At 39.3% G+C, this 24736-nt stretch overlaps 1 protein-coding gene across 4 annotated transcripts in view; it reads left to right on the top strand.

Annotated features, from left to right (window-relative positions):
* Positions 1-24521, top strand: part of CLOCK (clock circadian regulator) — a 49248-nt gene extending 24727 nt beyond the window's left edge. For all 4 annotated transcript variants that reach the window (XM_077302003.1, XM_077302004.1, XM_077302002.1 and 1 more), the window contains 15 exons: positions 374-494; positions 1441-1554; positions 2776-2894; positions 4048-4130; positions 4314-4420; positions 6493-6640; positions 6899-6974; positions 8790-8931; positions 9249-9349; positions 10411-10500; positions 12271-12429; positions 13095-13301; positions 15919-16124; positions 16679-16949; positions 19397-24521. In XM_077302003.1, coding sequence (XP_077158118.1) covers positions 374-494; positions 1441-1554; positions 2776-2894; positions 4048-4130; positions 4314-4420; positions 6493-6640; positions 6899-6974; positions 8790-8931; positions 9249-9349; positions 10411-10500; positions 12271-12429; positions 13095-13301; positions 15919-16124; positions 16679-16949; positions 19397-19585 — 2133 coding nt within the window. In that variant the 3' untranslated portion in view covers positions 19586-24521. The remainder of the gene's footprint in view (positions 1-373; positions 495-1440; positions 1555-2775; positions 2895-4047; positions 4131-4313; positions 4421-6492; positions 6641-6898; positions 6975-8789; positions 8932-9248; positions 9350-10410; positions 10501-12270; positions 12430-13094; positions 13302-15918; positions 16125-16678; positions 16950-19396) is intronic.
* Positions 24522-24736: the final 215 nt, after the last annotated feature.

Here is a 24736-nt window from a genome sequence, read left to right as displayed (position 1 = left end):
CACCACTTTTGATTTAAAGCATTATCTTTCAATCTGATGATTCCCAGAAACAAAGCCATATATTGACTTTTATGACGACCGAGCAAAAGAACAGACAATGTGCTTTTGAGCTCTCTATGACTTTTCATCAGGCCGATTCTCGCTCCCATTTCTGGCAGTTATCTTGACTAAAGAAACACAGTGGAACTTTTCCTATCATTTGTATATGTCTTTAGCAACATTTGGTCATTATATCAGAAATTGGTTTGTTTTACAAGTATTGTAGAGTGACTCAGGAATCAGAAAGTTGTTGCTTTGTTGGCCGCTGCACATTTTAAAATAATATTTCACAAGGCATTTAATTTTGTCTTTCATTTCTTTTTTGCTTTTTTAGTCTGACCTTGTGGATCAGAGTATATTTAATTTCATCCCAGAGGGAGAACATTCAGAAGTTTATAAAATATTGTCCACTCATTTGTTAGAAAGTGATTCATTGACTCCAGAATATTTAAAAAGTAAGTTGAATTATCTTTTAGCTACAGCAAGAGGTCCTAAAGTGTGCACATTATAAAATACATAGTTATAGTATAATTTTTGACTTATTCTGTTGGGCTGAGAGGTTCCTGACATTATTTTCACATGCCAAATACCTGAAAAGGATAACTGTAATGTTTGCTTAGAGTATTATGTCTTCTAGGGGCAGTGGTCCCCAACCTTTTTATCACCGGGGACCACTCAGCGCCGGGGACTGCTCACCGGGGACCACTCAACGCCTTTTACTGAGGCCGGTGGGGGGGGTAGTTTACTCCTCTACTCTCAACCACTGCCCTAACGCTCTCTGATCGCTATGGTAGTGTTTAAACATCCCTTCAAAATAAGATACAGACACGCCACAACAATGAAGTGTGTTGTAAAGGGCTGGGGGGGATGAAGTAAAGGGCCGGGGGAGGGGAGAAGGCGCCCTTCGGGGTCCGCCTCCAATGAGTCAAAGGACCACATGTGATCCACGGCCCACAGTTTGGGAATCACTATCCTAGGGTCTTGTGTTATGTACAGAGACCCACTGAACCTTTTAAAAGTTTATCTTTCACAATTCAGTAATCCATGAGGAACTGGCCATTATCAACATTTTTACAACATTCACAATTCTGTGGGGGGAAGGGGGGTATTCCTCAGTTTTAGAGCATACTATTTTACATGTACTATTTTATATGTACAAGAGTATTGATCCAGTCCTTGGCCTCTCCTGCTGAGAATATCAGACTTGCTATATGAGATGCTTGAGAGCTGGCAGCACACAAAGAGACAAGTAATGGACTTCTTAAGACTATTGGTTTGACTGTACATGGTTGCTCCTTCGATCATTGTTTATGTAATTGCTTATTTTAGTTAGAAAAATTATACAGGTTGTAACGCTTTGTTGTGTTGTGCTGCTGTTTCATCTTACATGTGTTGTTTCAGCAAAAAATCAGCTAGAATTCTGTTGCCATATGCTCCGTGGGACTATAGACCCCAAAGAGCCACCTACATATGAATATGTAAAATTTATAGGAAACTTCAAGTCTTTGAGCAACAGTAAGTTTACTATAGTACTTTTTATACTGTGCAATTTTAATGTATATTATAAATGTCTTTTTCTGTTCCAAAGGTTTGAATAAGACACAAATAAAACTTTGCCATCATCAGTGATTTCCCCCACCCCTCTGGGATATGGGCAATAGGATTGGGTGACAACATTCATAATTATTATTCTGCTGGAATGAAGTAGTGAATGTATTCCAAAAATGGGTGCATTAGTATCAAAATTGACTGTTTCATTTAGCAAAAACCTAAGGTGTTTTTGCTTTTAGGAGTATAAAGTTTTGTGTCATTAAAACAGTATTTAAATGTTCATTAATGCACAGAAACTATTTGGTGGGTCTGGTGTAAACTCCCAAGTTTAATCAAATTTCTTTGTACTGGAAATTAGAACACATAACTGCTGGTGAAAATAACTATCTCAGGCTGTAGTAATATGTAACAAAACAGTATAAATGTACATACAAACATGATTAATAAATATATGGCTAACAGTGATTCAGTAAAGTTTTAAACTGAAGATTAATTGGACTCTGAACACATCTGATGTTATTAAAAAATTGAAAATGTAATCCACCTTTTAAATATTCCTCGCTTCTTGTTTGCAATGTGGATATGGACATTAATTGTTTTCAGTAATTACAGAGCAATACCTCCAACAAAGTTAGCTCCTGTTGTTTATCAGGTAATTTTCAATGTTCAGCAGTTTAGCTTTTCAAATTAAGAGATGACTCCTATAATTAAAACACACTGATTTTAACTTGAAGAGCATGTGGAAAATATTCTGTGATATTACTATTGTGCAATCAGTTGGATTTATGCAGTAATTGTATTGTATTTAGTAAACTGTGTTATTCTTAAACAAAGGGTTGGTTTCAAAGTTTCCATTCTACTAATGGCAGAGCCTTCCTGCAATGCAAAAAGTGTTGCTGGCGCATATTCTAGTGGCAGAAGACTCCTTGTGCCAGAGAGAGGCTCCACTGTTACCAGAATGGAAACTCTGGATCCAACCCAAATGCATTGGAAGTGTTATCATTATACAACTAATTAGTATTATTAAATTCAGGATTTTAATGCGTAGTCCTGTGTTTTATTTCCTTTCAAATGATAGTCTCTTATAATGCGTACTTTTCTTAATTGGTATACAAATTATATGTTAAGATTTGTTTTACTCTATTTAAAACTGTTGTAACATTTCCTTCTTTCTCTTCTTTTTAGTGCCTAACTCTGCACATAATGGTTATGAAGGAACCATACAGCGGCCCCATAGGCCTTCTTATGAAGATAGAGTTTGTTTTGTAGCTACAGTTCGGTTAGCTACGCCTCAGTTTATCAAGGTTTGTTAAAGTTTCATCTCTTCCAAATATAAATTGTCTTTTTAAGATCTGTTAACATTTCAGTTGCTGGAATATGCAATGTAAGTTTTTCCTATTTTTAGTTGGCCATACTCATACTGTCCCAGGGAAATGATCCTCTAGTGCAGGTGTAGTCAACCTGTGGTCCTCCAGATGTCCATGGACTACAATTCCCATGGGAATTGAAGTCCATGGACATCTGGAGGACCACAGGTTGACTAGCCCTGCTCTAGTGGAAATGACTCTGCATGTGAGATGACCCCAGATTAGGTATTTTGCAGGTTAAAAATGTCCACGTCTAACTCTTATCACTGCATGTGTGCTGAATACATTCCCAACCAAGTGATAATGCTGTTGATTTTGACAGCACCATCTGTTTCCAGCAGGGGGACTCAACTGCTTCAAACAAAGCTGATGGTAGCAACGTTCTTGCTCAGCCAATCTTCCACACAATGTGGTGCCCTTCATGATGTAGCACTGTATTAATTGCAAAGAATCTTCTCCTTCAGTGGGGCTGAAGTCATCCAGACTGGTTAGGTCATGCCTCTGCTTGCTCAGGTAGGGCAATTGAAATGCAAATATTGCAGTAGCCCATCTGGTGACCAGGAGCCTGACCCTGCAGTCCGGATTGCCCTACTGCTTTGGTAGGAGATCCCAAGCCCTGCTCCAGATCTAAATTGCAGGACTACAAAATATAAAATAAAATAAAAATAATAAGAAAGAAGACCTTTAGACGAAATCAGGAGGCTGAGAAAGCAGTACCCCAAGGCTTCGTGGAATGTCTTTAACAGCCAGCCAGAATATTATGAAAACCTACAAATGGCTTTCAGGTCAATGTGCGAGGAATGGGCTGCTGGGGGAGGGAAGTAGGTCTGGTTCTTTGCTGGTTCTAATCCATGGGATTTATGGTGATCAGGTTGCTTTTCTTGTCATAACAAAATGGGCATAAAATTTGTTGGTTGGCCTGGCAAGTTACATGAATCATTCCACAATCAAACAGCATTGAAACAGCAAGAAAATTGTTTAATTATTCATTACTTTGAAGATATTTAAATGTTTGCAAGGTTTGAATTTCAGAAGAATTTAAAATTAGAGTAAACCAGTTCTGGGAAGCTCACACATTTTATTTTTTTAGGAAATGAGCACTGTTGAAGAACCCAATGAGGAGTTCACCTCTCGACATAGCTTAGAATGGAAGTTCCTTTTCTTGGATCACAGGTGACATTTCTTGCAGTGTAGTACTGAACGGTAGCATTCTGTTACCTTTGGTGGCTATTAAACGGCATTGGTTGTTTATAATTTGATTTCTTGCATTTTTGCTTGATTATAAGTGCAAATAATAATGGCATGGTAGACATCCTTTCTGAGAAATAAAGCAACAATTTCTGTGTCTTTATCCAGGGCACCGCCAATAATAGGTTATTTACCGTTTGAAGTGCTAGGGACATCTGGCTATGATTATTATCATGTGGATGACTTAGAAAATCTGGCAAAATGCCATGAACACTGTAAGTAAATATTTTATGTAAGCAGTTCTAATTTAGACCTCTGTACAGTAGATAAATAACCCTTGCAATGATGGGGAGCCTCATATGTAGATTCATCAATGTTGAAATTATGCACAGTGTTCAACACTCTTATTTCTGTGTTGAATAGGTGAGAAAGTTTTTGCCATCGAGAATTTTCACAAGGCAAACTAATTGCTGCTATTAGCATGTTTCACACATCAGAAGAATCCATGGTTTTATGGTTCAGGAAGAAGCCTGGAAAATACTTAACCATCTGCACTTTATTACAGATCACCAATGAACTATTTTTTTGTTTTGGCAGAAAAGCATAGTTGGTGATTAAGTCTGAACCATGAACTGTGGCATGCCTTTTTCAGAAACTAGGATGAAATTTGGACCTGCGGTTGGTGGAAAAGGCTGCAAGCCAAATTCTCTATGAACCAGGATTCTAAGCAGTTAATTCTGTGGTTTCCAAGAAAAGTGAAAACCTGTCATTATTGATGTATATGCTAAGGGAGAAGATGAAATGTGGGATCACAAGAATTCCCCTCCAAGTTCAGTCCCATTGCAACAGACCATGGATTTGTTGCCAGCATGTGATCTATTCCAATATGTTGCTTACAACAGCCATGTTGCAAATAACATTCTGTCATAAGGGGAGAGGAAAGGGAAGGCGACTGTAAGCCGCTTTGAGACTCCTTCGGGTAGAGAAAAGCAGCATATAAGAACCAACTCTTCTTCTTCATAATGTATGAATGATTGATTCTTTTCACCTATTTTAGCATTTTGAACATTCTTTTATGTTACAATTTCTGGTGATGTGGGTGTTGCAGCCAGCCACTGCACTGTACATGTTGAAAATAAAACCCTTTAGCTCTTGTAGCCTTCTTCACAAACAAGAACATGGCTCACAATAATGTTCATGTTTTCTTGTGTAGGGAAGTGTGAAATTCTTAAACTTTACTGGCTCTTATTCAAACATCTGTACTACTAGTTCTGCTTCTGCAGTTACCAGTTCTACATGGGATTCTGCTTTTGATATATGGAGATTTCAAATGTAGTTTGTAAAATAACACAGGGGGCTCTGCTTCTCAAAGGAAGAAAACTTCTCAGCATGCCCAAGCTGTTGGGTATGCCTTAGTGCTGTTCTTCGATCCTCAGCATTTTGGGGGTGGCCCTGATTATCTTTAGAGCCAGCATGGTGTAGTAGTTAAGAGTGGCAGCCTCTAATCTGGAGAGCTGGGTTTGATTACCCGTTCTTCTACATGCAGCCAACTGCATGACCGTGCGCTAGTCATAGTCCTGTTAGAGCTGTTCTGAGCAATTCTTCCAAAGCTCTCAGCCTCACCTTCCTCATAGGGTGTGTGTTGTGATGTTCAGCTATAATTCTGCTTTGTCACTTTCTCTTTTAACTTTCATCAATTTTCCTGTTTTCTGCCAGTTATGTGGTATCATCTGCATTTCTCAAACTGTTACTGTTCCTTCCACCAATTTGCACTCCACCTTATCTAAATCTAATCCAGTTTTCATGATATATTCATACAGATTGAAAATTAGGGAGATAAAATGCATCCTTGTCTGGAACCATTGGAAACCATTATTTTGCTTCATAATCTGCCCTAACAGTGGCTTCTTGTCCCAAGTGTAAATTGCCCATCAAAGCAATCAGATGCTGGGCATACGCAATTTCTTTGCTTTTCATGGTCCACACAGTCAAGCACTTTGCTGTAATCTATGAAACATAAATTGATTTTCTTCCGAAATTCCTTGTATGCTACAGTAAAGAACACAAATTGAACAATTGGTATTTCTCATTCCATCACTTTGTTTGCTTGAGAAATGAATGGTTTGATAGTTGCTGCAGTCTTTGATGTCTCTTTTTTCAGAATTAGGATGTAAATTGATCGTTGCCAGTCTATGAGCCGTTGTTTTGTTTTCTGTTTTTGTTGACATAATCTTTTAAAGATTTTGATGAACTCAAGTTTCAGTGGCTAGGATGTGTGGGTTAGTAGAATTTTTTGTACATATTTTAAAAAATGATGTAAACCTTTTGTTTCCTTTTTTCTTTTTAGTAATGCAATATGGAAAAGGGAAGTCCTGTTATTACAGATTTCTTACAAAGGGGCAACAGTGGATTTGGTTACAAACTCATTACTATATCACTTATCATCAGTGGAATTCTAGACCAGAGTTCATTGTGTGTACCCACACAGTAGTAAGGTAACCAAACAGGTCTCTGTAACACATTTTACAACTATATTTAGCAAGCATTCGGAAGAAAGTTTCTCACTGATTGGATGAGCTAGATATTTGCAAGCATGTTATGCTTTAATAAGTAAATAGATTAAATTAATAAATTAGATAAATTAATTTAAAAACTGTATTGTATTCTTTTAAAAAGGTGGTATGTAAAATATTTTCTAGTAAAAAGGTACAGCATTCTAGTATTTGGAGTTTCATTTGTTTTTTTTTTTGTAGTTATGCAGAAGTTCGAGCAGAAAGACGGCGTGAACTTGGTATTGAAGAATCTCTTCCAGAAATAGCAGCTGATAAAGTAAGTTTTTTCCTACCGTCATCAAACATTTCTTTTCAATGGACATAATGCCTGAAATAAGCTTGTATGCTTTAAACAAAACTGGCTCTCAGAAAGATACAACATTATGGTCTAATGTGGTGAAATATTGAATGTAAAAACAAATGTTGAATGTAAAAACAAAAGCCATGTAGTAGCTTTTATCAACTTTAACTAAAATAGCACATCACAACATGCAGAATTTTCATTAGATACTAAATATAAGGGAGGAAGAGAAAAAAAGATCTTCAAACCTGATCTTAAGGCTAATGAAGTGCGTAAAAGTAAATCATGGTTCAGATTTTTTTTTTTTTTTACCTGACAAAATGTGACAAAAGAATTTCTATTCAGGGTCCCAATTTATATGCTGTAAACCCATAACATGTATATGTTGGCATATTATTATTAAATTTTATAAATATTCATTTATATTCATAAATATTCATTTAAATGTTGGCAGAGATGGTTTAGTCAACAAAAAATAACTGGAAATTAAAAATATTGGTCATAAGTGGGGAGGTTGAGATTGCAGTGATAGGGCTTAGGCAAGTGTTAGTCCTCCACCCCTAGTCTTTTATTCTTTCACACTGATTTTCTGTCTTTTACATTAATTTTAATAAAGTTGCTCAAGTTGCTTAATAATTCAAAGTGCATTTAGAGTTGAGCCTGGACTGCTCTTGAAACTTTTGGTTCATTTACAATTATGTAAAGGTAATGGTAGTTCATCTTGTGTTGGTATGATTAAATGGAGTAACTGGAACAATGCCAAGAAGACGGAACAAATTGAGACTGTTGGGTGTCATAGGACAAGAAAAGCCTGAAGATTGCATACAGGCTGGGGATGGGTTAGAGGAGTGGGTGGGAGCCCATGAATATTGATGTTTTCTGTTGCAGCCCTGTATTTACAAAGACCTAACGAACATTTACTTATTGGATGTTTATTTTTTAAGACAAGTGGAGCTATATATATATATATATATATATATATATATATATATATATATATATATATATATATAAAGAAAAGATGTAAAGGAGATTCAGAAATGACAACAGTTGCATATCATAATTATGTATATCAGAAAAATAATTATGTTGCACAGGGTGTATGAAAGAAAAAGCATTTCTCATTATAATTTTTAAAACACTATAAAATACAACAATACTTATTTCTGCTGGGGTACATTTATACTCAGTGTTTTGGATTTCAAATTCTGTAACTAATCCGTTTTAAATCTACAATATTTATTTTATCTTTACTATGTATTCAGTATTATATGTTTTTGTTGCCTCTACCTACACAGTGTAATTTTTAGCGATAATATACAGAGTACAGAAAGATCATGTTATATAGTTCATATTAAGAAGGTAGAGGATTCACTTCTTTATGTATTTATATTCAAGAAGTTATATTTAAAACTTATTCTCATTCTGCTTCCACATTTCAATACATTTGAGTAGATTTTTAAAACTATTTCTCATTCTAAACTTGTCTCCTGCTTGCAAGATGCACACTGAAAAATCCCAGATCCAAATACCATATTGGTATTCATCAGTAGAAATAAATGGGCAAGTGCCACTTATTCTCTGCTGATCCTGTTGTTATTCGAACTCAAGTGGGGCCTGTATGAATGAGGCCCCCTCCGGGAATTCATTTGTCAATTTGATCTCCCCCACACGGAGAGAGGTACGATCTCTCTATCCTCAGAGAGATAAGTCTGGAACCTTTAGAAATGCTAATGTTTGGGCCACCATTTCCCAGAAGTCACAAAGTGTTTTTTATTTGTATGGTTTTAGAGTCAAGACTCAGGTTCTGACAATCATATAAATACAGTAAGCCTCAAAGAAGCATTGGAGAGATTTGACCGTAGCCCCACACCTTCTGCTTCTTCCAGGAGTTCAAGGAAATCCTCTCATACTGCAGTTTCAGACCCTTCATGTAAGTGCCCAGAATGTAACACGGTTATAATGTGGTCTGTTAGTGATTAATCTGGCCTGTTAGTGTATATAAAAGCAAGGCAAAATTAATAATTATCAGCTTAATGCATGCCTATTTTGTATCTACAAAGAGTTTGTTAAACTTGGTGCTCATATAAACTCCCATTTTCTTTCTTACTTGCTTAGCTCTATAATTTTATTTGGACAAACAAATTTGTTTTGCCCCTATATGTAGTGTATCTGTATGCATATGCTCAGGTTTGTGAGAATAAGGAATAAATGTGTTCCTCTTTAATTTTACATGGGCTGTGACATCAGCTACGCCAACAAAACTGACGATGGATACTAGTACTCCTCCAAGGCAAAGTTTGTCTACTCACGAAAAATCTGCACAAAGAAGGGCATCACTTGGTAATCAGGTAATTTTTCAGGAAGAAATATTTCTTTTTCATGTGGTAATAGAGGTTAATTCCCCACAAAATTAATTAAAACAATACAGATTGTATACTCTCTGCTACTTGGTTTAGCTCAATCCTTTTTGGTGCTCTCTGTTGTTTGCTTGGGATTTTCCCATCCTGAATATTTCCTCCATGTGCTCACTTTTTTGAAAGCATCCCAATATATCCAGGTGGTGGTGAAAAGTGCCATTAAGTCGCAGCTGAATTGCAGCAACCCCTCGGAGGCCACAGACTTTCAGAGGTGCTTTGTCATTGCCTGCTTGTGCATCACGACCCTGGTTTTCCATGAAAACCTCCCATCCAAATACTAGCCGGGGCTGACCCTGCTAGGCATTTAAAGATTACTGAAAGTTATTTTGTGGTGTTAAACTACAAAGTGGCTAAATAGCCATAATAAATGAACTTGACTTGAGTTAAATTGGGAATATTATTGCAATCTCTAGTGCAGGGGTAGTCAAACTGCAGCCCTCCAGATGTCCATGGACTACAATTCCCATGAGCCCCTGCCAGCATTCGCTGGCAGGGGCTCATGGGAATTTTAGTCCATGGACATCTGGAGGGCCGCAGTTTGACTACCCCTGCTCTAGTGTTTCAGTTGCGGATCAACTTAATTAGATTAAGAGAAGGGAAGTGACAGCACGAGGGAGTCATTGTCTTATTACCGGAGTGCATATATAGTGGTCAAGTCCTTCCAAAGCACTGCTGGATTCAGGGCCTTTTGTAGGTTATCCAAACCCTTGGAATTGAAAGTGTGGGTTTTTAGAGTATGCTTGATTTATCATATAAAAACAAGGAAATACATTCTGGAATAATAAAGAACTCTAAAATGTTTTCTCTGGATTGGTATTTTCTGGCTACCTTTGTTACAAATGTGCTTTATATGCCATCTGTTATTTTGACATCCTCCAAAATACATTTTGGAACCAAATTCCTATATTGAAAGATGTACCTGTAACAGAAATGTAGTTGAATTGTTGTGTGTGTGTATATATATAGATATATATGTATATACTGAATTTTAGTCTTTCAGTTCGCAATCTGTTGGACAACCACTAGCACAACCAATGATGCCCCAACCTACAACTCTGCAGATTCAGCAAGGCATGTCTCAGGTACCAATTTTATGTTGGAATGTTTATTGTCTACATTTAAGCAATTAATCATGTTTTGATGTGGAGAGCCACACATTTAATTGGATCATTATTTGATGCAAAATGTAATCCATGAATTAGGGCAAAATTAAATTTTATTTTAAAAAGGAATTATGATGAAGATACCTATTTTGTATAATAGTGTGCTTGTAGGTTTATTGCTAGAATTGAGCTCCTTTTAAATAATTATTCCATTTTGGAACCAATATTTCTGTTGTTTTGTTAAATTGTGTTCCAAGAGGGGGGAAAAATCTTAAACCATCAGCTGTTCACTGCAGACTATGGAAGGTGGAATCCATTATTCTTATGTTTTCTGTTCAGTAGTATTTTTCTGTATTCTGTTTTCTCAGCTGATCAGCAGTATGTAAAGAACAGCTATATTTCTTACCACATATATTACCACCTCTGTTGCTTAAGAATATATTGTATTGGATTGAGCAGTACTCGGGATCAGGACAGAAAGTTCTCAAATTTCTTCTCTTCTTATTTTTCTTGAATCATTAGCTTCTGAGTATTTTCCATGACGTTCATTATCAGATACATCATTGTAAATAATTGTTTATACCTTGCTTTTCCATGGTGATGGTGGAAAGTGCCAAGAAGTAGCAGGCAACTTATGGTGGCCCTGTAGGGTTTTATTTATTTATACTTGTATTTATCGACCTCCACTCCTGAACTCAGCCAGCTTGTGGCAATTTACAATAAAATCCATAAAATCACATAAAAACACAGCAAAACAAAAAATTCATCAACAATAATGGCAGAAAAATCTAATCTGTTTCCCTCCTTCCAAGGCAAGAGACAAAAAGAAGTGGTTTGCCATTGCCTGCCTCTACATAACAGAACTTCAACAGTTCCACAGGGCCTGCAAAAGGGAGCTCCTCTGCTAGGCATTTAGTTGAGGTTGACCTGAACTAACCACTTCCCACTAGCCCCTGAGCCTCCCTCCTATGGTAACCACTGCTGATCCATCCAACCCACAGGGTCATCAGTATGCGTTTAGTTGACTTAATGTTGTCCCCACTGTTCCATGGTTCTACTACGTCATCTGCTGTTACTATTGTGTTGTTATTGTTAGAAATGTTGAGTTACCTGTATCATTCCTGTTTTATGTAAACTGCCCTGGGCCTTTGGGAGGGTGATGTGTAAATATAAACGAATAGTGATCCTGGGCTTCCTTGGTGATTTCCCATCCAAATGCTAGATGTGTCTAAAACAAATCCATGTCTAAAACATAAAAAAATACAACGAATCCCCAAATAACTCCTTCCCTGATGTTTTTCCTGTCGCCTGCACCCCATCAAGAAAACCTAGCAAATATAATGGTCTTTCAGTGCCCCGTTAAAAAGGGTGAGACACACAATAGAAAAGGTGCTGGTTCTGGTCACCAGCCACACAGTCTACCTTAACAGGGAAAACAACCTGTAGGTGACAACCCAAGGACTGTTGTTGGCACGAGGGAACATAAGGGGTATGTGGCATCTAGACTCTGTCAGTTTGCCACATTCTGAACTGTTTGCCATTCCCAAGTTTGCCTTCAAGGGCAGCCCAAAGTAGACTGTTTTACTGTAATCCATTTTAAATATCAGAAATCACTTTCCATCTGTTATTAATATGTTGTACATATGTTTGATAGCAGGATTTGAATTCTTTTTTTGAGTACTTTTCCAAAAACATGTTGGCTTCTGATTAAAATCTTCCTTATATTATCCCTAAATATTTGCTTTGCAGCCTATGCTTCAGTTTTCTGCTCAACTAGGAGCCATGCAACACTTAAAGGACCAACTGGAGCAAAGAACCCGGATGATAGAGGCAAATATTCATCGCCAGCAAGAAGAGTTGCGTAAAATTCAGGAACAACTCCAAATGGTCCATGGTCAAGGCCTGCAGGTCGGTTATAGTTGATTTAATATTAGCTTCTGGCCAAAATCATTAGATTGGTTCCCCTTGGCTCTTCTTAAAGTGGCATTTCTTTTGACTCCTTAACCCAGAGGATAATTTCACTTCCAGCAGAACTCATAACACTAGACTTATACTTTTTTTTGCAAAAAATAAAAATGGAATTCAGTTTCTAAACCAATGAAGTGGGGAGAGGCACAACAAGTTAAGGGTCTGCTACAATGGCTAACCGAAAGTAACTACAGATAGAAGAATCTCTCCCTGCAATTTCAAAAATATGCCTTGCCTGAAACTGGCAAATGAGAGACCAACTATGGTACAAAAAATCACCACTCACCTTCTCTCATTGGGGTTCAGAACACAGTCCGCAATTCCCAAGAGAAAATCAGATTTTTTAAAAAGCTGTAGAGTACAGGAACAGGATTCAAATTAAAGGCATACCTACTTGAATTCTCTGATAATCGGAAGTAAGTTTGTGAGTGCAGAAGGGGCCTAAATCTCACCCTTCTATTGGCTTGAGTGGCTGATTCTTGATAAGCAATGTCATAAACAAAATTACATTTCATATCTAGCATGTAGGATTCAATATGTATTCTAAAAACATCCAATGTTCTGCGCACTCTAGTAAGTAGATTTTTGTTATTATTCTCTGATAGATGTTTTTGCAGCAGTCAACTCCTGGATTAAACTTTGGTTCTGTGCAGCTAACACCTGGAAACCCATCGAACATTCAACAGATTACACCAATAAACATGCAAGGTCAGGTTGTTCAAACAAATCAGATCCAAGGTGGTATGAACACTGGTCATATTGGTACTCAACACATGCTACAGCAGCAGCCCCTGCAAAGTACCACAGCCCAGGTAAATAATGCTACGAAATTAAAAACATCTTGCAGATGTTACTGCTTTTGTCCTATGCAGTTGTTTTGCAAAGAGATACTTCTTTATCAACAGTACGTTACTTTTCATGCACTTTATGCTAACATCCTAACCTTATAAAGACAAGGGTGGCTTTGTATCCCATTGTAAATAATAAATAATAATGTCTTGCAGGATTATGGGGGGAAGCTTTTTGTGTAGGTGCAGGAAATTATCCTGAAAGTGCAAGACAGATTTTGGGCTATAAAAACAAACTAGATACTCAGAAATTGGACGCTTTGCTTTAAGGGAAGGAAAAAAGAATGAATGAGCTTGCAGGGATAAACTAAATTGGCAGTGGAGCAACAGCTCTTGCCCTAATGCAAGTAGTAGATCAGGACAAATTTATTGAAACTTTTTGTGGTTTATTATGCCATATATATAGGGCTCTAAGGTTTGGAGATTAACTAAAAAGAAAGCCTTTTTCATTATGATTGTTTCTGTTGCACAAAACAATTCTGTAAGATTCTAGAATGACAAGTAAACAGTTCTGAATTACTTGGTAGAAACTTCAGTGCTTGAACCATTCCAGTTGGGCTTCAGACTTGGCCACAGTGGGGAGATGGTCCTTGTTGCCCTTATGGATGATCTCTGGCACCAGCTGGATAGGGGTGGGTCAGTGTTCCTCGTGGTGTTAGATCTGTCAACAGCATTTGCTGTCATTGACCACGAGTTGTTAGCCCACCACCTCGCCAGGGCCGGAATAATGGGACACAGCCTTGCAATGGCTGATTTCCTTTCTATAGAACTACACACAGAGGGTGGCAGGGGGAGAGGAGCAATCACGCAGCTACCAATTTCCGTGCAGAGTCCCACAAGAAGCTGTGCTCTACCACATCTCCACATGCCCTCTGGCCCAGTTGGTCCAGAGTTTTGGGTTGGGGTTTCATTAATATTCTGACGACACCCAGCTCTATTTCCTTATGGATGGCCAGCCAAACTCTCCCCCGGATACATTTGCCAGTTGTTTAGAAGCAGTGACGGTTTGGCTCAGGCAGAGCCGTCTGAAAATCAGTCCTGCCAAGACAGACATCCTGTGGCTGGGGAGGAAGGGGCTGGATCAGGAAGTGCGTCTCCCTTGCCTGTATGAGGTGCTGCTGGAGCTGTTGCTATCATCCAGGAATTTAGGCGTGACTTTTGATACCTCCCTTTCTATGGAGGCTCAGGTCACAAAAGTAGCCAAACTGTCATTTTTCTACCTGCACCCAGCTCAGCTACTATCTCCTTACCTGGGCCCAGGTCACCTAACCACAGTGATACATGTGCTGGTCACCTCCAGGTTAGATTTCTGTAACTTGCTCTATGCTGGCCTGCACTTGTCCTTGACCCAGAAGTTGCATAATGCAGCTGTGAGGGTTCTCACTAGAACACTGTGGAGAGCCCAAATCTAGCCTGTGCTACAGCAACTGCATTGGTCACCAGTTGTGTTCCAGATTAAGGTTTTGGTTTTGACCTTTTAGGGCATTTGCATTCTGGACTGTCTGTCTCCTTATGCCCCCAGCAGAGCCTTGCATTCTGCAAACTCAAACAGGTTGGTGGTTCCCTGTCCACGAGAAGGCTGCCTGGCCTTGACCATGGCCTGCCCCCGACCTGGTGGAATAAGCTCCCGGGAGTGTTAAGGGCCCTGTCAAAGCTCTCGCAGTTCTGCAGGACCTGTAAAATGGAACTCTTCCATCAGGCATTTGGTTGAGGTCAAGTGGTGGAACATCAATTGGGCCCTCCTTTCTACCCCACCCCTGGTGGTTGTCGGCATGAACTCTCGTGTGCTTGGCAGGAGAGGATATAGAGCTTGGGGTGGGAGGGCTTTGGGTTAATTATGTTGATTTTTACTTCCTTCTGTGTTTTATATTTTATTTTATATGATGATGATGATATGATGTGAACAGCCTCAAGCCAGCTGTGCTGGGATCGGTGGTATACAAATGAAATAATTAAAAAAAAATAGACAGACATTCTCACCAGGACCAAATAACCCTGATTTTTCAGAACTAAGGCTGAAAGGAGTAACTGCTTAAGTGAAAGGATTAAACATTTGTGTGCATATTTGTTTATTTATTGTTAATATATTATAGTTAACTTAAACATTTTAAAATAGCTTCAACAAAGAGATTTTTAAAGTACTGAAGCTCTTTATAATGGTTTTTGTTACAGCAATTTAGATATAACATGATGCAGATAATCAATCTTCTATTCTTTGCATTTTGAGGTAATCATACTTCCTTGGCAGACTGCAAAACCCCAGTAAATATCCTCTATTAATCAAAACTCTAGATGCTTTCATCTATGTATATCCACAGCACTTCACAAACTGGAGTCATTTTGGGTATAATGTTTCCATCAAAGTTTAGAACATTTCTGAGAATGTGATTAATATATTTATAACCATATTTAAATACAAAAATAGATGCTATACAGTTAGCATAAGAATGAAGCAGTAGCATTTTTCTTTAGCACAGATTTATTCAGAAATGTGCATTTTATTTCAAGCTTGAGGGGAAAATATTCAAGTTTATACTTCTTTGCAGAATCATCTCAATGGCAAAAATTTTTCTTCCTGCAGCACAGTCAGCAGAATGTTATAAGTGGGCACAGTCAACAAACTTCTCTTGCTTCTCAGTCTCAGAACACGCTGTCAGCCCCCCTGTATAACACTATGGTGATTTCTCAGCCAGCCCCAGGAAATGTTGTCCAAATTCCTTCTACTTTACCACAAAGTAACAACCAGAATGCTGCCATTACCACGTTTACCCAGGACAGACACATCAGGTATGTACTGAGAGACAGAGAGAGATGTCCTTTTAGAAGATTTAGATTTCTTCTTTCCTGTGGAATCAGTTGGTGTGTTTAAACAGGATTTAGGCAGCAAAAGGGTTGTCATTGCTGAGCCTTCAGGGGGGGCGGTATATAAATGTGAATAAATAAATAAACTAGGGCATTTCAGGCAGTCAGGCATTTGATATAAGAAATTAGGAGAGGAATGGTGGAGAATGTGGCTGTCAATAAGGATATTTATTTTGATACAGGCCTACTTTATTTTGTTTCTCAATAAAAGGGGCAAATCAATATAATGCCTATTAGTTACCTCTCAAAATACTGTAATTTAGGGGCACTCAATGAAATTGATAAGGAGTTGGCTTAGGACAGACAAAGCACTGTACTTCTTAGTATATGGAATCCCTTGTGGAATTTGCAACTGTAAAGTACGGATCGAAATAAGGGTAAGCCTATTAGCCACAAAAGCAGTAGTTAAGACTAGTTTGTGTCAGCCTTGCTGTTTATCAAACGGAGAGGGTCAACTAACGTTTCTCTCCTCCTTCCAGATTATCTCAAGGCCAGCCGCTTGTAACAAAACTAGTTACCGCTCCTGTCGCTTGTGGAGCAGTCATGGTACCAAGTACTATGTTTATGGGGCAGGTGGTGACAGCCTATCCAACTTTTGCTGCACAGCAGCAGCAGCCACAAACATTATCAATAACACAGCAGCAGCAACAGCAGCAGAACCAGCAGGAGCAGCAGCAACAGCAGCAGCTCGCTACTGTTCAGCAGCCGCCTCAGACTCAGCTGACCCAGCATCCGCAGCAGTTTCTACAGGTAGAGTCACATCCTTTGTCTGTTACGTGTTGAGCCAGTCTGCAGTTGACTTGAACTATGTATACTATTGTGGCATCTTAGTTAAATTTTTATTTATGAGGTGCCACAGGTTTCTTTTTTTAAATGTATACAACATACACCTTGTCCAGCAGTGCAAGGCAGCTTATGTCTGTTAACAGAAAATGGAAAATTCAGTTCCCACAAATCTTAACTATTTTAAGTCTGGCTTAGGCCTGCTCCATAGTGGGTTCATATGAAAGAAGAAGAAGAAGAAAAGAGGACACCCTGTGAGGTAGGTGAGGCTGAGAGAGCTCTGAGAGAACTACTTAGCAGCTCTAAGACCAATTATGCACGGGGGTCTTAGCGCACATTCGGGGTGGAATGGCGGCGACTAAAATCACCGATAACGCACGGAGCCGGCTGCAACCGGCCGCAGCTTCGGTGCATGCCACCGAAAAAGCCGCGTCAGTGAAACGCGGAAGAAAGCGCAGCTTCCGGGTGACCGGGGTGCAACCAGAAGCGGCGCCCAGATCGCCGCGTGCATAATCGGTTACTCTAGGTTTTGCCGCCGTCGCGCCCTGCCCCATACATAACCGGTATGCGTCGCGTCTTCCCCCTCCGCGTTTTCCATGTGACCCGAAATCGCCGTTTCGGTGGCCGTGCATAATGGGCCAAAGAGAGAGCGTTAAGTCCAAGATGCACTTTCCTAGGGCTTGTTTCATTTGTGCTTCTGGAAAGACTCATTGAAAGCTTCACATATGGTCTTCAAATTTCTGTACATTGTTTGTGGCAAGAGCGGCTGCTTCAGAATGTAGCTTGTGCTGTGAGATTCTGACGATCAAAGGGTCAAATCCCTTTGGTAAGCTTGGAGACTATTTAAAGCTACAATACAGGAAGCTTGGATAAAATGTATACTACAGGTTAGGAAAGGTACAGATATAGGTATATAAAAAGGCCTACATGGTTAACAAGCAAAATAATGAAGCAGTAAAATGTAAGAAGGATTCCTTTAAGTAGTGAAAGGCTAGTCCAAGTGAGGTACATAAAAGGGAGCACTTTCTCTTATTGACTGAAACTGTTTATTTTATTACATTTACATTCAGCTTTTCAATTATAATAGAACTCAAAAGAGTTTGCATAGGGACTCAGGATATGACTTGAGGATGAAAGAGAAAGAGGGAGACACTCTGCACATTTCAAGAGAATTTCCATCAACATTTAGGTGAGGTGTGCTGGCATATATTTAAGCCCCAACTCAAAAGCAGACCTTGCGGTATAGTTATGGGGTAGGGCAGAGAACAGGAAAAGCTCTGTCCAGAGACCACACTATCTGTGAGCAGGCCCCTTAAGAAGGCCAGAGGCCTGGGACACTTCCAGTTTTTGACGGCTGTAGCCAGAATAAAGAGTTATACCTGGTGCACATAAAAATGGTTAAGAAACTTGTCAATTGCCAACAATTAACAGAGGTCTAAGTCTGAAGACTTTTGAGCATGAGGCCTGGGCTAGATCTTCCTGAGACCCCTCTGATTGGTCCTAACCACAGCAGGATCAGCAGTGAAGCCATCAGAATATCTTAGCAGCAGCCCCTTGTTACCAAGAGAGGTTCCTAGCCCTTGTTAACACCACCTTCCCTGAAACAGCTGCTTGCTCTGGGACTTCTGAGATTCACTTTTGAAAGTCATTCTTTATTTAGGAGACAGTTATGCCACCTCTCCAGAGTCCTTTGCTCATGCCAAAGCAACCATCCTCTGTTTGTTTTTTTTTATTCCTCAGGGTACCCTGTCTCTCCATCTGCCCTGCTATGCTGTAAATTCTGTTTTTAATTGAAAAGTGTGTCTGGAAAATTTGTACTGTCACAGGGCAGTGGTGCTCTAATGACAGAGGGCTCTCTCCTGACTGCCTCTTCCACAAATGCTCCTAAACTCACAGAACCCAGTTTGAGAACCACTGTCTTAAGGCATGATTCAAATAAATTTGCCAGCTGTGGGCTGGGAAACACCTGGAGACTTTGGGGGTGAAGCTGAGAGTCAGTGGGATTTAAGGTAGGGAAGGACCTCAGTGGAGTATAGTGCTATGGAGTCCACCTTCCAAAGCAGCTATTTTCTCCAGAGGATCTGATCTCTGTTGCCTGGAGCTGAGCTATTATTTATTTAATTATATTTTTATACTGCCCTCCCTGGGGATCTCCCAAGTCCCACATGGAGACTGGTACCCCTAGACTCAAAGGGTGTGCCTAAGAAATAAAACTGCACTCTCTCCGTTGTATGTAGAATCGGAAACCAGTAAACTCCATTAACCAGCTTGGGACACTCCTTTCTGACACCTGTGAAATGAGGATATTTAATTGATATTTGTACCCCATTTATAAATATTAAGTGAACCTGTCAGTGGCAGACGATGCCACTGCCCTCCAGATGCCTCATGCTCCCTTCTTTGTGTGCTTCTAGACATCCCGGCTGCTCCATGGAAACCAGTCAACTCAGCTTATTCTCTCTGCTGCTTTCCCACTGCAGCAAAGCACTTTTACCCCGTCGCACCAGCAGCAGCATCAGTCCCAGCAGCAGCCGCAACCTCAGCAGCTTTCACGGCACAGAACTGACAGCATGACTGAGCCCTCCAAAGTTCAGCCCCAGTAGCATGGAGGCTGTGCTGCTTCCAAAGGCAAGCGAAGTGGGATAGGCTGTGGTCGCACTCAGTTGCACAGGTGACGGGAGAGAGGAGACTGCAGTGCAGTACTGAATATTCTTCTGAATGCTTGGAATGTGTCTGCTGAGGAAAGAGTGGGAGATGCTGTGGAAAGGTACCTTTGGAACAGATCAGCATAACGGTGATGGGGACGAGGCCACGGTTCCCTTTGCCGGGGATCTGGTTGCTTCCCACTATTGTGTTCTGGGTTTTTTTCCCCCTTCAAAGGCATGTACTGCCACGTGTTAACTTGTCCAGATCAAGTCTCAAAATGCTCAGTGGACTGAATAAGGCACTTAAATATCTTGATGTTTTTAGCAGTTCTCTCAGATTAAGTGTTACAATGGACATGCTGTTCCTACAGCTGTTTGTTTGTTTGTTTTTTAGGACACCTGCGATTATGCTCCAAAAGACAAATAATTTTTCATATTATGGGACAGTAAATATTTTCAAAATATTGTGTGGAATCAAAATTTTCATTGTACAGATGCTGTAAAATACTGTGTATATGTCCGGATAAAAGGCAAGAGCAGAATATTTTATATGATGCATGGAACTGTTGGTTGGAATATGTTTTTCCCTAAATTTTCACACAATTGCTCTAACTACAATTTTTACCTATTTGTCTTCTATGACACGCTCCGTCATTTATTCTCACCTGTCATTTGGGCACAAGTCTCCTGTCTGTGCTTTATTTGTGATGTCAGAGTTTGTTCAATGAGGTTATATAGTGTGCTGGTTTGTGGAAATTTTGGAGTTATATTATTGATGAAACACTTTGAACTGTGAGTGGTTATGCATCAGAGTTCAAGGCATTTAGTTTCTTAAATATCATTTGTAATTTCATAGATATTACATTTTTTTCCATTGAGGGAAAAATAGGAATTTGCACTGCTATATTGTGGATGGTTTGGAATTTTACTCCCCAAAGTTATCTTTTGATATAATTCATAGTTGGAAATATTTATGTAAAAATAAGGTTAAAAATATGAAAGAAGTTTTCAAGAATGTCTCAAATATAGGAGTAATTTGCACAAAATATATTTGAATTTAATAATTGTAGGCACTTTTTAACTTTCTCTGTGGTGAGAAATGTAACTTTGCGGAATATGTTGGAATCTTTTTATTCTCCTTTGAAAATTCATTTAGTCAGAAACGATTCAGGGTCGTTTGAAACAAAACAAAACAGAAATACCCATAGTGCCTTGGTTTTGATTCAGGTGATAATGTTAAACATCTCAAATTCCATTATGTTGAATCCGTGGCCATTTTTGAAGTCTTAGAACATTGTTAACAAAGCATGCTTCACATTTTTCTTCTATATTTGTATATACAAGTATTTTGAAAATTATACTATCTGAGACCCTGAAGTGTTTTGAAAACATTGGCACTTTTAACCACTAACCCTGGGTCATGCACCATTTAAGTACTTTCTTTTTGAAATAACTGCCTGATTATTAGTAGCAGTTAGAATAATTCTTTTGTAACGGAACTCTCATGGAAAATATAAAAAAGAAATCATCAGCACTTCAGCTTTTGAAAGGGATAAACTAAGACTTCAGATGGTCAGTTCACTTTAAAGATAATAAAAAGTTCCAACAGAAATTCTGTACTCTTAAAAAAAACACAGCAAGTAGATTTTATGGTACTAGTTTTTTTAAAAACCACATCTGCAGAGCAAAACATGTGTTAATGCAAAATAGACTGGGTAGCAAAATCGGGGGGGGGGCTGGTTTATGAGCAGGGAATGTCTGAATTAAGGAGTATTATAGAGGAGCTTTATTAATTTAACCAAAGCGTGGTGAGATGCTAAGATTGTAATTCTGGGTAAACAAAGCCTGTGTCAAAAGCAACACCATGTAACCAGTGAGAGCAGCAGTGATTTTGAGGCGAACTCTCTACCCTTCTGTAACAGATGATTAGCAGAACCAATGAAAAGAGAAAATTATAAGGAATCAACCAAAGAATTAGACTAGTTCATTCCCTTTTAGCAAGGACAGATAACCTTTTTGGAAACCATCTGACTGCATTAATTAAAGGGACTTCATGGCTTTCCCCCAACTCGTTCTCAGTGCATGAGAAGCATAGACTGTCTTATCTCTTCTCTTTGTAATCCCAAATTAGGGTGTTTCAAACTAAGGTCCATGCTTTAAGTACCTCATTTAGTGGAGGCTGTCCTCTCGATCTTTAAGCTGTTCGCAATAATAAAAAAGCACTAAATGAGAATGCTGGGAAAGCTTTAATAGTACTTGCAGAAGGGCAAAGCGTTGGCATCTGTTGTTAGAGAAAAAGCAAAGCCTAATCACTGGGCTGGTGATTACTTGTTTGGAATAAATGTAACCCCTAGTAGATGGAAGGGTCATCTAGGACAGGGGTAGTCAACCTGTGGTCCTCCAGATGTTCATGGACTACAATTCCCATGAGCCAGCATTTGCTGGCAGGGGCTCATGGGAATTGTACTCCATGACCATCTGGAGGACCACAGGTTGACTACCCCTGATCTAGGAGGCTCCAGGACATTTGTTAATGACAAAACCTTCCCTAGCCTTCGAGGATGAAAGTTACCAAATGTTTTTCGTAGTCTTTTACAGATGATGGTGGAGGAACAGCGATTAATTGGGAAATATTGGCTATAGGGTTTTCTTTTTTTGGGGGGGGGGGATCCCCAGGATTTGTGTTGGCACTGATGCCCTGCCTCTGCTATTTTTGACTACTAAGACATGGTGTCCTTAGGAGAGGACTGGTTCTGTTGAATGTCAGTTTCTTTAAAACCAGGTGGGAGACCTGGTCTCTGGGTCTCATGGAGAAAGCTGCTGCTCTTGTAAGGCTATTGTTTGTCCCAGTATAGTTATTCTAAGGAGGGAATCTCCAGCGTCTGGAACGTCATGTGGCCAAATGTCTCTACGTGGGTTAGAATGCGGAGACTGGGGATCCGTGAGTGAATGTCGTGGTAATGCACTAGTGCTAAAAAATAAAAAATAATTTGATGAAGTGCTACTGAAGCAAAAGAATTAAGATTAAGGTTTGCCTAAGTTGGGGGAAGAGGTGGGGAGGGGAGGGGGGAGTAGGCTCAAAGGTGAGCCTTTGGGCATGTTAGAGGGAATTGTATAGATATTTTTATATTATATTTAATATGTATATATACTATATTTGTACACATATTAAAAAGAGTATAGTCAGCGCTCTCCATATGCCTTCCATTATTTTTATCTAGAGGTTTACTTCCTGGGGCCACGGCCCCAGTGTGTTTCACCACCTTCTGTAGGCTGCCTGCCTACTGCCAACCGCCATCACCACCTAGACAGTGAGCACAAAGCTCAAAGATGCTGGAAGATGTGCCTGAGCAGTAGCCCCACTAGCTTCAGTGCTGGTGGGGTTCCTGTTAGGCAGGGCAACCCCATTTTTGAGACGATTAGGACATACTGCTTTTAAAACACTCTGGGAAGAGGGATCTGCTTATGCCACCAATCCACTGGTTTAGCCCCAAACTGGCAAGTCAAGGCTGTTTGTTGCTCTGAAGTGCCATGCTCTTACCCTTCTAAGGTGGCCACCCTCCCGTCATATTTGAGTATCTTATAGAATGAGCGTAAGAGAAAAGACGTGTGCAAACTGTAAGCACTTTATTGAGGGGGGTAATGTTATTTGAAATGCAGTTTATTATTTTAGGCATTGGGGGGAATCCCAAAGGTATTGGAATGTAGACTATTGTCAATAAGAGGCATTGCTGGAAAATGTTTCTCAATCTGGCGATTCTTTGAGGCTCTGGATCCAAGATTGTGCAGATATTGAAAATGGGTTGACTTTGCAGGGAATGCATAAATCTACATCTAAGGTTTTTTTAAAGAGCTGATTTTTTAAAAATTGCACAATTGTCAGAGAGATATCATCAGGAGGCTTGTTAGAGCCTTTTAAATGATTCTAAGTGGTCCTTAGGATTAAAATGTGTAGAGGGTTTACAGATGTGGCCTTTAGTAGACTGCTTCAGTCACAACTCTAGAATAGTTAGTGATTTTAGAGGTAACACCAATTTGTGTGTGTGTGTGTGTTGTAACGTATGTCACAGTGTCATGTAATTTCAGCATGTGTGTATTAACCTCATAAATTCTCTCCATTGGAAATTTATCATTGAAATGTGACAGGAAGGGAGCAGATGGTATTTTAGAGAGAGGAAAGCCCCCTCCAGCGAAGCAGGGAGACTTTTTGGAAGAACTGAGGTTGAATGGTAGATCTGAGAGATTTCAAAAATCTGGTTGTTCACAAAGCTGGGTAGTTTGCCAGTATCTATATACGTATAAATATATTTAACACTACATTCCTCTGTCTTTTAATAAACAAGTACTTTAAGTCTGTTTGCTATGCTTCATGCTTTCTCATCTGCATAGGTGTTGTTTAGAAGCATGATGGGCTTGTGTTGTACAAAGATGTTGTACGTCCTACTAGTAACACACACACACACACACACACACACACACACACACACAAAGCAAACAAAACACTGTGTATGAGCAAAATTAACTGTGTTGCCTGATATACAGATCCCAGCTCTGACTGACAGGTGCTGCACTAGTAGACAATCAAAATTTATGGAAGACTTTTGGGGGAAGATGTTCTTAAAGATACAGCTGCTTTGAAAGTGTTTTTTATTCTTAAAGTAAAAGGAGTATTTATTTTTTAAATTGTCTAATTGGATACTTTTCAGTGTTGACTTCACATTGTCTTGGTTTTGCATTTTTAAAATTTGGCATTAGATTTGTATATGTAGGGGAAAAAAACCTGTTCAACTTTCATTATCTGACTTCAGGAAAATGTAGATATGGTTCCCTAGTGTTCATGTGACCATTATCAAGTGTCAGTTTTTAATTGAATAAATATAACATTTGAAATTTCTGCTGTGTGTAGCTTCTAAGGTCCTGTCAATATTTCTACTATGCGTATTGACCTATATGGCAATAAGTACATGGGGTGGTTTGTCACTGCCATATCCTTCCTCACCTCCTCCCCCCACCCCCCATTACAGTGTGATCCTATCCGGACTAGCAAAGATTGGAACTCTCTCTGATTCAGTGTTCATCATTCCCCAAAACCCAGAGTGCGCTCAGTGA

Source organism: Paroedura picta, chromosome 10, assembly GCF_049243985.1.
Source record: "Paroedura picta isolate Pp20150507F chromosome 10, Ppicta_v3.0, whole genome shotgun sequence".
Classification (NCBI taxonomy): Eukaryota; Metazoa; Chordata; class Lepidosauria; order Squamata; family Gekkonidae; genus Paroedura; species Paroedura picta.
This window is presented reverse-complemented; position numbering and strand designations above follow the sequence as displayed.